At 43.8% G+C, this 15,212-nt stretch overlaps 2 protein-coding genes across 3 annotated transcripts; one reads left to right on the top strand and one right to left on the bottom strand.

The window, feature by feature from the left end:
• Positions 1–2,292: 2,292 nt before the first annotated feature.
• Positions 2,293–9,437, bottom strand: LOC311153983 (uncharacterized protein). Of its 2 annotated transcripts, XM_084206116.1 has the most exons (8): positions 9,050–9,437; positions 7,464–7,790; positions 6,963–7,016; positions 6,582–6,671; positions 5,925–6,105; positions 5,226–5,309; positions 4,590–4,667; positions 2,293–3,555 (listed from the first exon to the last, which is right to left on the bottom strand). In XM_084206116.1, the coding sequence occupies exons 1-8, from the start codon at positions 9,352–9,354 to the stop codon at positions 3,304–3,306; spliced, it is 1,371 nt and encodes a 456-aa protein (XP_084062242.1). In that variant the 5' UTR covers positions 9,355–9,437; the 3' UTR covers positions 2,293–3,303. The 2 variants fall into 2 exon arrangements, with proteins under 2 accessions (XP_084062242.1, XP_084062243.1); XM_084206117.1 differs by lacking the exon at positions 6,582–6,671.
• A 220-nt stretch (positions 9,438–9,657) lies between these two features.
• LOC311154307 (heat shock 70 kDa protein 12A-like) lies at positions 9,658–15,008 on the top strand (the record flags this gene model as incomplete). The annotated part of the gene is made up of 4 exons (XM_084206663.1): positions 9,658–9,939; positions 11,141–11,365; positions 11,724–11,895; positions 12,785–15,008. 4 exons carry the CDS (start codon positions 9,658–9,660, stop codon positions 13,843–13,845), a joined length of 1,740 nt encoding a protein of 579 aa, XP_084062789.1. The 3' UTR covers positions 13,846–15,008.
• Between the last annotated feature and the right edge of the window lie 204 nt (positions 15,009–15,212).

Genomic DNA, 15,212 nt, shown 5'->3' with positions numbered 1-15,212 from the left:
GTTTCCAGCCTGCAAGTACCCCTATGGAGGTGGCTTCCAGACACCCCACCAACCTTAGTGCTGTTTGTGCAGCCACGGTTCCTTCAGGCAGTACCTCCACTCTCTGCTTCTTCTGCATCCTCCTGTTTGTTTTGCTTCCATCAGCCTAGTTCTTGCAACTGAAGCTGGAGAGTGCATGCGTGGCTGCCGCCCACCCTCTCTTCCACCTGTGATCCCTGAAGTTCTCTTTTGTCCAGGCAAAGAATTCCAGGCCTGCTCAGACATTCCTACAGTGAAGCTCCCTTCCCTGTGCAGGCTTTCACCTTCCCATGTTAAGTCTCTGTGGGAGGCTGATTAGGGGGCATGAGTCATGGTGTTGCAGGAAAGGAGGGTTTAAACTTCAAGATCTTCCTTCCTCTTTCTGACTGTTTTGCTCTTCCCGTTAGACACAAGCTGTAGGTCAGTTTTCACAGGTTCTTCATGGTTTCTTCTCTGAGCTGTGGATGAGAAGTCAAATGTTTGTTCCAGGAAGGGCGTGGGCCCCTGCTTCCCTCCTTGTGTCTGGGAGAAGGGTAAATGAGTAAGCAACAGCAAAGAGATTTCCCTGAGAGTAGGGGTCTCTACAAAGGGCTCCTTGTTCCAGTGTGCTGGAAAACATTCAGGCCTGCCCTTGTTTTCCAGAGGCAGATTTCCTATGGGTGTCTCCTGAATCTGCTGGGATCCCCACAACATGGAAGTCAGGCCAGAGGAGACCATCTCACACCAATTTCCTGTTAAAATATTATCAGAAAAGCAGGGCATCCCCAACAAAGGAAGGAATGGTGAGGAGAACTCAGTGGGTATCAGAAAGCTCATTAATGACTTTATTATACTATATTACATTACATCTAAACTGATTCTGCCAAGCACTCAGCTGCACCCCTCTCGTGACTCTAAGCTGACAGTCCCGACACACACGCTTGGCCCTGACAGGCCAAGGAAACAAAGCAGCATCACTCTGGGTAAACAATCTCCATATTGCATTCTACTTTGGCACAAACACAGGCACAGCAAATGAGATAAGAATTGTATTTCCTTTCTCTGAGGTTCAGAGAATGTGAATCCCAGAATATCCTTGGGAAGTTGTGCCTTGCTTTTCTCTGTGAAGAGAAATGTGGCTACAAAATACTACTTAGGAAATTATGCAAAGGACATCAGGACATCCTACTGGCCTTGGAATGGTATGTGGTACAGCATCTCATTTAAAATATTGCCTCAAACATCAAGAACTGGGAAAAGAATTGTGTTGGATCATGGGCTGGATGTTGTCCTTTGCACCAGGAGATGTGAGAGTCTGGCAATAGGGGAATTTTATGCACAGAGACACTGCACAGTAGCAATCAGTGGATCTTTGTTGATAGTGGAGGAAGTACCTGGTTTGTAGCAAGATTTCCTCAGATTTTAGCAGTTTGTTCTCTCTCAGGACTACTGAACCCTAGGCCTTTTAGCCTTCTGAAGACTTTAAAATCAGTTTTTAGAATATAAGGCCTTGCAAGATGAGTATTTTAGCCTAGCAAAAATTATGTTAAGGAGAGAAAAATCAAAGGAGAGGATACACCTGAGGAGATGCAGAAGTGATGAGCTTCAGAGACAAAACTGATGCACAGCATAGGATCCAGACAGACTCAGGGAGCTACCAAAAAAATAGGCTAAAAATTTTCTAAGCAGGTAACAAAGAGAGCATGGCAGCTTGCCATATATGTAGTATTATACCTGTATAATCACATGGCATTTGGCTCAGGGTCATGCTGATACTTCTACTTGCCTGTACTGGACAACTTCCCTCTCATTTACCTTCTACAGCCTGGAAAAATGAAATGTTATTGCACTGCTCATCTGAGTCTGCAACATTTTAAAAGGCATGAAAAACCAACTATGGTAGTTCTTTCTTTTTGTGAAAATTGTAGGAAATATGGTACATATGTAATTTTACTTCACCTGTTCTATTCCATAATAGGTGTTTCCAATAAAGGAACACACCTGGGTCCCAGCTCATGTTGTCAGTGACCTGTAATATGCTTAGGGAATACTAAATTCCTGAGAGAAGCAGAGCAATTTGCTTGCAGAGAGCTGCACAGAAATTTGCCTTTCTTTCTGGAGGCCCATTGAGAAAATCCCAGAGACTTTGTGCAGCCAAGGAAACAGATGGATTAGAAAGAAAAACTGGAGAAAAGGACTTGGCAGGTGTTGAGGTGTGAGTGGGTCTTGGGTCTTCAAAGAGATAGGAGTCGTTGTTGGTTGTTGTGAAGTAGTTTATTGTATGAATACGACAGTATTGAAGGTGAAGAGTTTACAGTATTAAAGTTTGTGCTAAAAGCTTTCTGGTTTAGAGTCCTGATGTTCTGAGTAGAAGTAGCAGTAGTAGTTAGTAGAAGCAATTAGCACTTTTTTTTTTATCCCAATAGAGGAGAAATTTATTCATAAATAATCTAATCAGCTAAAACCACGATTCTAAAATATTCTTTCTACGCTTATCCAAGCTTAATTCTAATGTGTGAAAGTAGTGTTAGTTTTTGCACAAAATCTACCCATATAATTCTATCTGTTCATGCAAACAGTTCTGTCGGTTCTATTTAGGAATGTAAGCAATGCTCTGCTATGTTTTTCTTATGTCTGGAGCTAAGTTAGTTTTGTGAAAGGTAATGCTACTGAACTTTAGGGTTTTTTACTAGCTAATGCAGTTTCTTAAGGCATTTAAGATATATTTCTACTTACTTAAAGCTAAAACTTAGACTCCTACTTCATGTTTGTGTGGTTTAATATATTTCAGTTTCCTCTAAAGGTTCCAATTCAATCCCTGCATTCCTTCCTCTCTTTGAGGGACTCAGAGAGGCTTCTATTCCATGCATTATTCTAACAGCAGGCGCACGGCAGAATTTAATCTTTTTTATTTGGTAATTCTCAAGTTGCTCACAGAATACTGTGTCACACCAAATCACATAAACATGCATTTGCCTCCTTGCATTATGCCACAGAATACAACTTTTACAATTCTTTGGTCTAGAGCTGTGGCACATAGCTGAAGGACTTTGGGGGAGCTAAATTGTAAAGATATGAGGAAGCAGAGGAGTGCTATCAGACAGGTGGCTTTTGTGAGGAGACAATTGGAATAGCTTCAATTTTTAATACAGGTTTGTTAATGATGATTTATCCTAGGTGTCACAAGTGGGGGATGTCTAACTTACTAGCTCTGAAAAGTGGGCAATTCATGGGAGAAAGAAAAGCAGAGTATTACATAGCGGCTGTTTCATCTTCTTATGGCTAAGCAAGTAATTAGCCTGACTCTCAAGTCATTTTCCTGTGGTCCCAGACTACACCTTTCACAATAATTTCTTCCCCACATTTCATTATGGGCCACAGAAGTGATGCACTTTTCCAGTGCACTGCATCTTTCTTGTCCACATGCTCTAAATGCTTTCTGTTCATCCTCCACTCAGCTTTAACTGGTGGGTCCTGAAGAAGCAGCAAACAATAAATTTGGCAGCACTGCAGCAGGAATTGTGTTTCATTTTCAGTTCTTGTGTGAATGTCAGCTTCCTGAAAATCAAATGAGAACAGTTTTCAAAGCTTTGTAATATTATGATGATGTACTGTTATGGTGCCTCCCCATTCTCATTCCACAGGAACTAAGCGCTCAAGAACTTCACTTGTCAAAGCTGCTGGTACTGTTTGAGTGGGACATGCAGGGGTCCCAGGGTCATTTTAAAAGTTCTTTTATTTACCAAGTCCTGACTTCTGGATTGTGCCAGTGTCCGGCCCCTGTCTCTAATTCCTCATAGAGAGATCTGCCAGGAGTTTGGTAAGACCAAGCTCTTGGAAAAACCCAGCAAGCTGCAAAAGGAGGAAGCTCCTCTTTGGAAGTTTCATATATCTGTGATATATATCTCATATCTTCCACAAAAAAAAAGCCAACTAGAGACTTGTCCATGTGGATAGCAGGTGTCAGAGCTCTGTGCACATCAACAGCCTCTGTGTTCCCAGGGTTTTGGCTGCTTGTGTTCAAGGTCAGCTCAGATTTAGCACAACCATATGACCTTGTATTCAACTCCTGCAATAACAGCCAAGCTGGCAGAAAGGGTGGTGTGAGAAGGTGTTAGGAGAATCCTCATCTTCACCCACAGACTGGCCACCAATTGACCCAGGAGCTGAGTGGTGGCTGGGTGCTTGACTGAGCTGTGGTGTTGGGATGCCTGTGCCCAGCCTTGCTGGTCCTGACCCACAGACCAACTTCACAGCTTGGTCTTGACCTGGCTGGTCACTGTGAGCTTGCTCGGTGGTCACTGGTTTGTGGCTGACCCTGATCACCCCCTCTGGCCCTTTGCTCTTTGTGCCTGGCTGGGGTCCAGTAGGGCTGTGCCTTTGTTGGGAGGGGCATGACCCTGCCTGCCCTGCTGTACTCCCCCTACATGGTTACATGTACTTGGGAATATTTTGGGAGTATATGGGCTGGAAGGACCTGGCCTCAAGTGGAAAACAACCTCATGCAGAAGGGAGACCTCTGATATTTTAAATAACAAGCTGCACAGACAACTGAACCATTGCCCTGGTTCCTGGGCTGTATCTTTACTCACTTGAACAATCTGGTCGTAAACCAGTGAGTTTTGGTGATAGTGTTGCCTCAACAGCTTCATTACGTCTTGCATCATCACCTACAGAACAATCATAGCACAAAGCAGGCTGTTACCATGTGGTAAGGCAAACACTGGGAATTTTTGTTTCTCATATTGGGTCAATCAGTAATGGGGAAGTCGCTCATTTCAGGCTTTGGAGGAAGGGTCCCATAAAAGCAACTCAGGGCTGGAAAATGCTTTCTGCACTCATATATGTGTTTCAACCAGCTGGACAATTCAGCTATGCAGTGTATGGCTGTTTATCATGGGACACAGAATAATTTAATTTTGGAAGGCTCCCACAAGGATCCTCAAGTCCAGCTCCCTGCTTCATGGAATAGCCTAACTCTTAGAGAGAAAGACCTGTTTTTCATCCAATGCTGCTCTCATACCTAGGATTGCTAGAGCTTGGGCCCAGACCTCTCAGCTCAGAAGTTATCCCCAGGGTCACTGCTGACAAATTTTGAGCAGTGCCCTTAGCAGAAACAAACTTCTAAATGAAATGGCAGGTGCCAATGGCCCTTTTACAGGCCATGAAAGGCCCTTTTACAGGCCTTTTACAGAAACATAAAATACCTTGGTCAAAGGTATTTTTACCTTATTCGAAGGTGGAATGTAAAGAATTTTAAGTATGTCCTCTCTTCTCTGTTGTATGTCTTTTTCACAGGCATCAAACACCATCTGCAGTGCAAAAGCAACAGCTGATTACAGCATCAATCACAATGAAACCACAGGTGTAGTGTGCAAAGCTGAGAAAACATCTGCATTAGAGTAAATTGTATGGCTGCTAATTGTTTGAAACATGTCTTGAATAGCTGTGAAACAAACTGTTTCATCAAACTGCTTGCATACTGGAGGCCATTCTTCAGCATCTGTGGGGTCTTATCATCACAGTCAATGCTAATAATGGCCTAATCTCAGTCTTGTCCTTTAAGGTAATACCACTTTGGTATTTTCCTTTAGATCTCTCCAGCATCACAGCAGTGAGTCAGACATCAAAATGAGGTCTCCCAGCTATCAGTTCAAGCACTAACATAAGGAAAGTGGATTGTTTTCCCAATTGTGCTTAACAGGTGTGAGGGATGGGACTAGTATTTGAGTGTGCCCTTCTGAAAGGCAGGAGGAAGAAGGTCACTCAGTTTGATCTCTACAACATTCCACAGGCCCCGCTGGGCTGGAAAATCAGAGACACAAACATAGGCCCCAACCCTGTCTGGTACAGAAATACAAATACTCAAAGGCTACACCATAACTGATGGGATAAGAATCAGATGGAGAAAATGGACTTGAACAAACCCTGATGGCGTGACTGCCTTCTTCATAGGTCCAGCGGTGGGGCATGGAGCTCCTGACTTTCTCCCATTCCTGCAGCCGGAGCATCTCATATCTCCCCAGCACAGCAGACAAATGTGAAGGGTCATTGATGTCCTCAGAGTGCTGGTGCATGGCCATTGCTTTAGCCAACAGCTCTTTGTTTCTAGGTCAAGGAGGATATTAAAAACATATCTAAGTCAAGATGAAATAACGAGCGAATGTAAATATTTTACTTATGAAACTGTTTAATCAATCCCATGTTTTCTACAATGCACTTCTCATTTATATTATATAGCTGGCAAGCAGCTTTTTTGTGGAAAATAGTGCTTTCTCAGCTCAGTTTTGCATGGTCATAGTAGAATCTGATCAGAGTGGCATCTTGACAATGTCATTGTAGACTGGTTTCTTGTACTCTTTATTTAACTGGTTACCCCGAGAATGTCTTCTTCCCTTTGTGGAACAGCCCAAGCCATCTTCCAGAAGTCAGCTGCAAAGAGATACTGCAGGTTGAAAGTCTGGAGAGAAGGTGTCTGGGACATCTGGTCAGAAATAGAGTTCCCAAGGACTGGAGGAAGCAAGAAGTATGTGGCTTTTCAGTGGAGAAACACACTATGTCTGAAATATGAATAAATGCCTTACCTTTGCTCTAGCTTTTTGGTCTTTTCTTTCAGCATCTCATTTTCCTCTTTCTCCTTATGCAGTATTTGGATTACCCTTTCAGGAAGTGCTCTGAAACACGTTTGGGAGATCTCTTTATTTGTGCTTGGACACTGGCACAACAGTGGAAATGCCCCTATTGAATAATCTGAGTTCAAGGAAAAAAGCTCTGAGGTGGGAAAGTGCAAGAGCATCCAGGAAAACTCCAGGGGAGCCGAACACCATCCCTAAAAGCTCCCACCCAGAATTTATGCTCAAATCAAGTGGGAAGCTATTTACATCAGAAGAAATAGAGGTGTGGTTGTGAGGATCATAATGATTTTCCCCTCTTACACTGATTATTAATGTAAAGAATCACATTACCTGTTGTGACTATCCAGAAGGTGATGTAGAGTATCAACAGCCTCAGACAAAGTTCTGCTCTCATTGTCCGTCCATCCATAAGGGAGAGAAAGAAACAATAAACCACATTGCAATCAGTGGGCAAGGATGCAATAAAGTCTTAAAAATGCACAAGCTAAACTTCCTCCCTCCAATTTCTGATCAACCCATAAGAAATTTAGAGACCAAAACTTGTCAAGGCTGTTCTTTGCCAGGTGCATGGTATGTGATTCTGTGAGTCAGTACCAACAGTGCAAATAAAATACCCAAAGTGTAAGATCTGCACGTTACATGGTGCAAATCCAACAGCTGCTATAAATTGGCTCTGGGTTTCCAGTACAGCCTGGGCAAAACTTGTTGCTAATGCAGAGCCCTCCCTGTGTCTGTCTCATTTTCTGTCCGACCCGCCCTAGTGTGCACCAGCTACAGTTCATTTTCAGAGGCCACACTAAACAGGGTCATTTTTGGTTGCTGGACTCTCACATTATTTTGTTGTCCATCTTTTTCAGCATTTCAAATATTTCCTTTGTGTTCTTGTTTTCCATCTTGTTCATCATTTCAAACATTTCCTTTGTTTTTTTGTTGTCCATCTCTTTTACCATTTCGAACATTTCCTTTGTTTTTTGATTGTCCACCTCTTTTATCATTTTGAGCACTTCCTTAATTTTTTGATTGTCCATCTCTTTTATCATTTCAAACGTTTCCTTTGTTTTTTTGCTGTCCATCTCTTTCATAATTTCAAACATTTCCTTCATGTTAGAAGTCTGGTCTCCATAGGCTGATGGCTGATGTGAGGGGTCAGATACATGTCTGAGGAAAAAAAGTAAAGGGAATTCTTATAATGAAGTGGGGTAAGAACACATCCTCAAAAAAAGTACTTTATAATTGCCAGTCCTGTGAGCAGAGGCTTCATGGCTACATCCATGCCAGCAAAAGGATCAGAGACGGGACAAAGGGCACACGGGTGCAGATGTGGCGCAAGTGAGTTAGCGCCATCCCAGATAGTGCCTGATACAGCTCAGAGGACTCCACAGGCTATCTATCTTAGCCAAGTCTAAAACTACTGTAACTTTTTCTACTTTCAGACTTTGCAGCTGCAGCTAGCTCTAAGTTTTCTGTTCTTCCTGTTTCTAAGGCCTGCTTTTAGAGCTTTCTAGAAATCTTCTTACTTTTACTATTTCAACCAGGAGGGTTTGACTAATCATTAGGTCTGGATAAAGTGGGCAAGATACAAGGACAGCTCCTGAAAAACAAAACCCAGACCTGCAGAGAGTGGAGGAACAGCAAGTGCAGGTGACTGTTCTGCTAAAACCAACTTTGAAATGTATAGGGTTTTTTTTGCAGAGGAGTACAAAGATCTGTGTTCTCAAGGTAATTTTTTTTTTCTACAACTGCTGTGTCCTGTTTCCTCACGAGGATCCCAAATATCAACTATTATTAGAGAAACAGTCCCAGATGAAGGTGCTCCTGCAGCCTGGATCCAGGTAGAACAGAAAGCAAGCTCATCCCTACAACCAGATGCCAGAGCTAGCCTTAGCATGAGGCTTTGCCTTTGGTTTATGCCAAAAAACTTGCTGCCCCTCTCAGCATTACTCCTTCCCACTGAAGCACATTTTGGTTTTGTTTACTTGGATTGATTCCTATCCAGTTAAATCACTTCACTTTCAGTCTTTCACTGAAGACACAACCTTTCTCTTTAAGTTAAAAAATCCAATAAAAAAATTACATTTCAGTCCATCTTTCCCTGCAAAATTGATGAGCTCAGAGTCAGAGCCATGAAATCCCAGATCTTGTCACACTCTTTATACTGATATTTGTAGTTTCTCTTCCTCTTGCACCAGTTTAAGATCTGCCTCCCACAGTGGAGTTGAACTTGAGCAGAATTTGGGGACAGTAACTGTCTCTGTGATGGCTAGAAAAGTTAGGAAGAAGAAAACAGAGCTCTTACTGAATATTTCGCAGTCAGAAATATTCAGCACTCATGCAACCCTCCAAGAAACTTAGTAGAAATATTCAGACCTAGGAAGATTAAATAAGATTATCCAAAGATATCCCCTTGTGTAACCTACCTGCTGCCTTCTGCAGTTGTCTTTCTGGGATCAGCATCCTCACGCTGTCTTTCCAATACCTCTCCTCCTCTGTTGCCAGAAACTTTGTATGTATGCCAAGATTCAGTTCCTCTGGAGCCAGAAATGTTGGATGTACACCACACTTCTCCTCTGGAGCCAGAACCACTGGGTGTATCCCACACACCTCCTTTGCTGGAGCCAGAAATATGAGGTGTATCCGGCACTTCTGATTTTCTGTGACCAAAAACATTGGTCATAACCCACATTTTTCTTTTGCTGGAGCCAGAAACCTTTCGTCTGTTCATGCAGCAGCAAAAAAAGTTTGCTGAAATGTGTGGGCAGCACTGAGGACTGTCGATGCTGCTGGGAGTGCAGAAAGCTCCTGATAAGACCGTTCCCTAACAAAGGCACTTTGCTGCTACAAAAAGCCCTGCGTCTCTACAGGAAAACGCACAATTTACAGGATGTCTAGAGTCACATCTGTCTCCAGCCAGTAAAATCAGGGGAGATTGCCCTTCCCTCTGCAATATCAGACCTTTCAGTTTCGTTTCAGTCCAGTCCCCGTTCATGCCTCTCTGCTCCCAGAGCTGCACGCCTCTGCAGTGGCCATGGCCAGCCAGTCGCTCTTCATCGTTGCTATAGATTTTGGCACATCCTACAGCGGGTACTGTTTTTCTCTTGCTTCAGGTACAGACCAGATCCGCCAGGTTTACTGGGGAGCAGAGCACGGGTTAAAGACCCCAAAGACGCCTACGAGCATCTTGTTCAACCAAGAGCAGGAGTTCGAATATTTTGGTTATGATGCTGTGATGAAGTACAAGAGCCTGCCCTCCAGCCAAGCTGACAGCTGGTACTTCTTCCAGAACTTCAAGATGCAGCTCTACAACACGGTAGGTGGAAGAATTACTACCAGTGGGGGTCGGGGCTGTTCATTTATTTGAGGTGTGGGGGGTTAGAGAATCCATGAAGAGGGCTGAGTAAGTCTGGTTGATGAGAATTAATAAATGCTAGTCAGAGAGTATTTTGATGAACAAAAGAAGAAGTTTGGGTTTTTTTAATTGCCAAAAGCTTCCCAAACCCTTCCTTTATGATGTTTTTTGTCTAAAGACAATATACGTGACTGCATACATGGGTGAAGGCAAATACCTGTTCCTAATAAAAAGCTGCCCTGGAGCTTGACAGAGAAACTGGTCTCCCTCTGGGACTCCCTACCTTAGTCCTCAACAAGAAATACGGATCAAGTGAAATTTCCTGTAATTCCAAGGGGATGGGCAGTCTCGGGATGACCTAAAATCTCATTCCATGTCACACAGCTCCCCCTAGCGTGCCTCTCTTTCCCTTGAAATGTTATGCTGAAGCTAACGACAGGATGTCCAGCCGTCCTTGAAGCCAGCAGTGGCTTTAACAAATTTCCCTCTGAGGCTCTGTGTTGGTTTAGAATATTTCACAGCTTTATCTGTATTTGCTTGTTCAGCCAAACACCGGGCTACCTTAGGGCCTTCCTGTCTGTGCTCCAGGGTCCCACAGGGCCTCTCAAGCATAGAATAAGCCAGAGTACAAGGCCAGTCCCAGAAAAAGCCTCAGGTCCTCTCTTTGGTGGATGGGAGGCCTCCTTGAAGATTTTTCTCCCCAGGACAGCTGGGAATGATGTGGTCTGTCACAATGTCACCTCTGGAGTGGTTGGTTCTTATTCACTTTCAGCAGGGGCTGGAGAGGTTTTAGTTCAGAACTATTTCTCTGCATCTGAGGAGCAAATGGTGAAGAAAAAATTCATTACAGAATCACTCCCCACTGGGTCTTCAGGAATCTATAGGATCTAATGGGTCTTTACAAAATTTGGCCTAGGAGAAACAGCTGAATTATCAACTACACTGACATTTTGCCTACTGAATCACAGGTGTGGTGGGTATGCAGTTTGGTAGCTGACCTGTGCCATTTAGACTCAGCCACAGTAGTGAAGCCAGTGTTGGGAGTTTGGTCTGGAGACAGGGGTGTCTGGGTGCCTTATGTAGCACAGTGCTTGGTGTGAAGGGGACAGGTCTCATACTGACACTGCACCGTGTGACCCTGGACTTTTTTGGTTTTTGGTAGAATGTCACAGCTGGCATGAAGCTGAAAGCCACCAATGGAAAGTTCCTTCCTGCCTTGACAGTCTTTTCCGAAAGCCTGCGCTTCCTGAAGGAGCATGCTCTGAACACCATCAAAGAGGCCTCTTTCCAAACTGTCTACGACGAGGAGGAGATCACCTGGGTCATTACTGTCCCGGCCATATGGAGCGCTGCTGCCAAGCAGTTCATGCGTCTGGCAGCAAAAGAGGTGAAAGCAGGGGTTACCCCATTTCCACAAAATACCTTTGGAGCTTTCTTTGCCCAACTGAGCCACAGGAGCTCCTCAATATGTAAACAACTTGTATTTCAAATATCAGTCCATTGGGCGGAGAAATCTTCCACATTGAGGGTGGTGAGGGAGAGGAAGTCCCCAAATGGCAGTACAACAGCTCTGCCCTCTCTCCCCACCGCCGGGTAGAAATGAGCCCCACAGAGATCATCAGTGCAAGAGCCACCACCCCTGCATGAGCTGCTAGGGTGAAAAGAGTCTCCCTAGCAGGTGAAGTTCATGCAGCAGTAGTCTCACCCCCTTTCCTTGACCTGACTCCTCTCTTTTGTGATTTTAGGCAGGAATTATCTCTGACATGCTCTCTAGGAACCTGATCATTGCCTTGGAGCCAGAAGCTGCATCGCTGTGGTGCAAGCAGCTTCCACATGAAGGGTTTATGGCAGACAGTAGTGACAAGAAGAAGTTTGAAGACTCCCCTGGGATCCAGTATATTGTTGTTGACTGTGGAGGTAAAATTTTCCCTGTTCAACAGGTACCATCTTTGCTGGGCATGGTGCATGGCTACTTCACAGTAGGTGAAGGTCCCAGAGCTTGGACTCCACTGCTGTGCTTGCAGTGGTTTTTCTAAATGTTATTTCTCACCTAATGAGATCCTGTGAGCAGGCACAAATATAGGAGGGAAGAACAGGGTTGTGTCTCACACTGCAGTGCTCTTCAGGCCAGACAGTCACAACACGAGGCCCTGCCCTCGCACCGGATCAGCCGGCACGGTGTCCCAGCATCAGCCACCGGCTCTTGTGTAGCCTGAGCTCACAGCCTCCTCTCCAGAAGCAGATGTAGTTAGTGCCCAGTGAAGTGACCAAAGAGAACAGCTAGCAGGCACTGGAGAGTAAATCATTAGGAATATTTGATGAAGCACTTTGCAGTAATTTCTCAAGATTCCTCAGGTTTTTTGGTGTGATGTGAATTTTCTGCCAAGAGCAGTCCGGTGGCTGCGAACAAATACCAAAAAGGCATCAAGAGGACCAAAAGTTCCTGAGAGTCTTCTCACCACTGCTCAGGAGTCAACCACCTATGTGAGGAGCCAGGCTCGCTTTGTGATCAGACAGGAGATTGGCTTGTTCAGTGAGCAAGCTGGAGCATCCAGCTCTTATCAGAAATAACTGTAGGAGCCTCATGAGACCAGGCTTTTAAACAAAAGTGCAGAAATTTAAGAAATCTAGAGAAATCCAGGCGATAGCAGAAGAGTGAGGATGAGGAAAGAAAGCAGCAGAAAAGCACATCTGTGAATCGGGAATTCAGAAGATAAGATCAAATTCCATGGAAACTTGTGTACTTTAAAGCAAACAGCACAATTAATTTGAGTCTCTTTCTCTGTGTGTGTGTTTGCACGTGTAGGTGGCACCATAGACATCACAGTTCATGAGATCCAAAAAAACCATTACCTCAAGGAGCTACATAAGGCAACTGGAGGTGGATGGGGAGGCAACAGAGTGGATGAAAACTTCACCAATTTCCTCAAGGAAATATTCAATGATGGCGTATGGGATGAATATGTGAAGAAGCACCCTACTGAATTACAAAATATGATGTACAACTTCAGCCTGCAGAAATGCTCTTCTAGCAGGGAAGCAGTCTACATACATTGCTACTACAACCTGACCAGAGTGGCAGAGTCCAAGAAGGACATCTCCCAGTTCTTTGAAAATGCAGCAGGAGCTGTGTGGTGTGATGGGACAATCATGATTACATATGAGAAAATGAAAAGCTTGTTTGACTACAGTATCAACAATATCATTTTTGCTTTGAGGGAAATTCTTTGCAGACCTGAGATGGACAAAGTCCAGTACATTTTACTTGTGGGAGGTTTTGCATGCAGCATCATCTTGCGAGATGCAGTCAGGGAAGCCTTTAGCAGCAAGTATCACATCCTTTGTCCCATGGAGGCCCAGGCAGCCATTGCAAAAGGGGCTGTTTTATTTGGAGTTAATCCTCACATCATTACCTCAAGAATCAGCTGTAGGACATATGGCTTAGGAGTTTGTGAGAAATTTGATGATGCTGTCCATGATGCCTGTAAACGGAGGGTCACAAAAGCTGGTGACTATATTTATTGCACAGATGTCTTCCAGAAACTGGTGGAAATTGGCGAGTCAGTGAACATACACGAGGCTGCCCACTATGATTTCTTTCCAATAGAACCAGATCAAACAAAGGTAAAATTTGCATTCTATTGTACAAAAAAACAGAATGCTCAGTACGTGGATGAGGAAGGGATGGAACTGCTTGGCTTCTGTGTAGTGCCATCGCCAGACACATGGCTGGGGTTAAAACGCAGGCTGAAGGTGAAGATTCAGTTTGGGCTCACTGAATTTAAAGCCACATGTACTGATGTTACTTCCCGAAAAAGTCGGACCATTATAATGGATTTTTTATCTTATAATTACTCATCATATTGAACAGATCTTAGATGCCTTTTCCAACCATTATGATTCTAACAATTCTATGACTTCTACAATAGAGGAGACAATTGGACCAATAAGTCCATCTTTCAACTTTCCATTTACACAGGAAAACTATTAGTCTGATTCTCTGGTTCCTTCCATTCCTCACAAACCACCCTTTCAGTCCAACACCTCATTTTCTCTTGTATCTGACAGCAGGTTTTCCTGCTGCTTTATCTCATGCCCTTTTAGCTTGCATCTCTGAAAACAATAGTTCATACCACCAACACAATCATCTCTGACCTACTTGTGTTTGATGGAAAGCCTTTGGACTGGTGTCTAACTTCCACATAAAGCAGCCCATAGCTGTTTATTTTAGCCTGATGTCTTCTTGCAGCTACATCTTCTCTTTCTCTGACGTCAGGTCACTTTATCTGGAGCCCTGATAAAGGAGTCCTTTATTCTGCTGGGGGTGATATTCAGTGGAATTCTGTTTTCTTCAGAATATAATTTATATAAACTCTATGTAGTTAAAGCTCCAGTGTCCCAGACAAGGGAGTTCAGTAAACCAGTCTCGGGGCTGGTGGCCAAAACCTGTGGGAGTCCTGTTTCTATTAAATGACTGGGTGGTTCAATCTCATCTATAAATGTCAGATTGTAACATTACAGATATGAATGGTGCATATGCTGCTGCCTGATGCCTCTGTCCAGCCCTGGTACTCTGCATCTCTGATTTAGGCATGATATTTTCTTTATCTTCAAAAGCTCATCTTTTTCCTCCCTCCTGCAGCACCTGTGCAAAAGTTGAGCAGTGTGAAGGCTTCATGAGCCTAAATTTGTCCACGAAAAGGATGCAGTCCTGCAGTGTGCTGGGTCTGGCTGAAGTGGAGTTAACTTTCTTCATAGCAACCCTTATGCTGGTGTGTGGTTTGGGTCCAGAATGATGCTGATAGCACACTGATGGTTCGGGGTGGGCTGGGGTTTGTGGAGTTGGCTTTCTTCCCCTTTACTAAGGATGGAAAGTTTCTCTGCTGAACACCAGCCTCCACCAATGCCAATTCTTGGTTGGCTGGATACAGTGCAATAAAACTCAGCATTGTTGTCCTTATTAGTTGAATGATCATGTTAGAGTCACTGCTGGCCATGTACTGACTGTTGTTAACCATGAGAGCAGCATTCAGAGGACTAACCTGCATATATGCTATGCCCTGTGATATATAAAAGTGAAATGATTTTGAAATTTTAAATGTTAAATTTAAAATGTTTATGCACGCAATAAAAATATTCACAACAGACACCTGTGTACATTTCTACCAGGTCAGGTGGTACCACTCTGAACACTTCATAAGGGCTGCTCTGGGGGCTAGGTCCCAAGAAGCTGA

This window comes from Fringilla coelebs (genome assembly GCF_963513975.1).
Source record: "Fringilla coelebs genome assembly, chromosome: 5".
Classification (NCBI taxonomy): domain Eukaryota; kingdom Metazoa; phylum Chordata; class Aves; order Passeriformes; family Fringillidae; genus Fringilla; species Fringilla coelebs.
The sequence above is the reverse complement of the archived record's forward strand: the minus strand, read 5'-3'. Positions and strand labels throughout refer to the sequence as shown.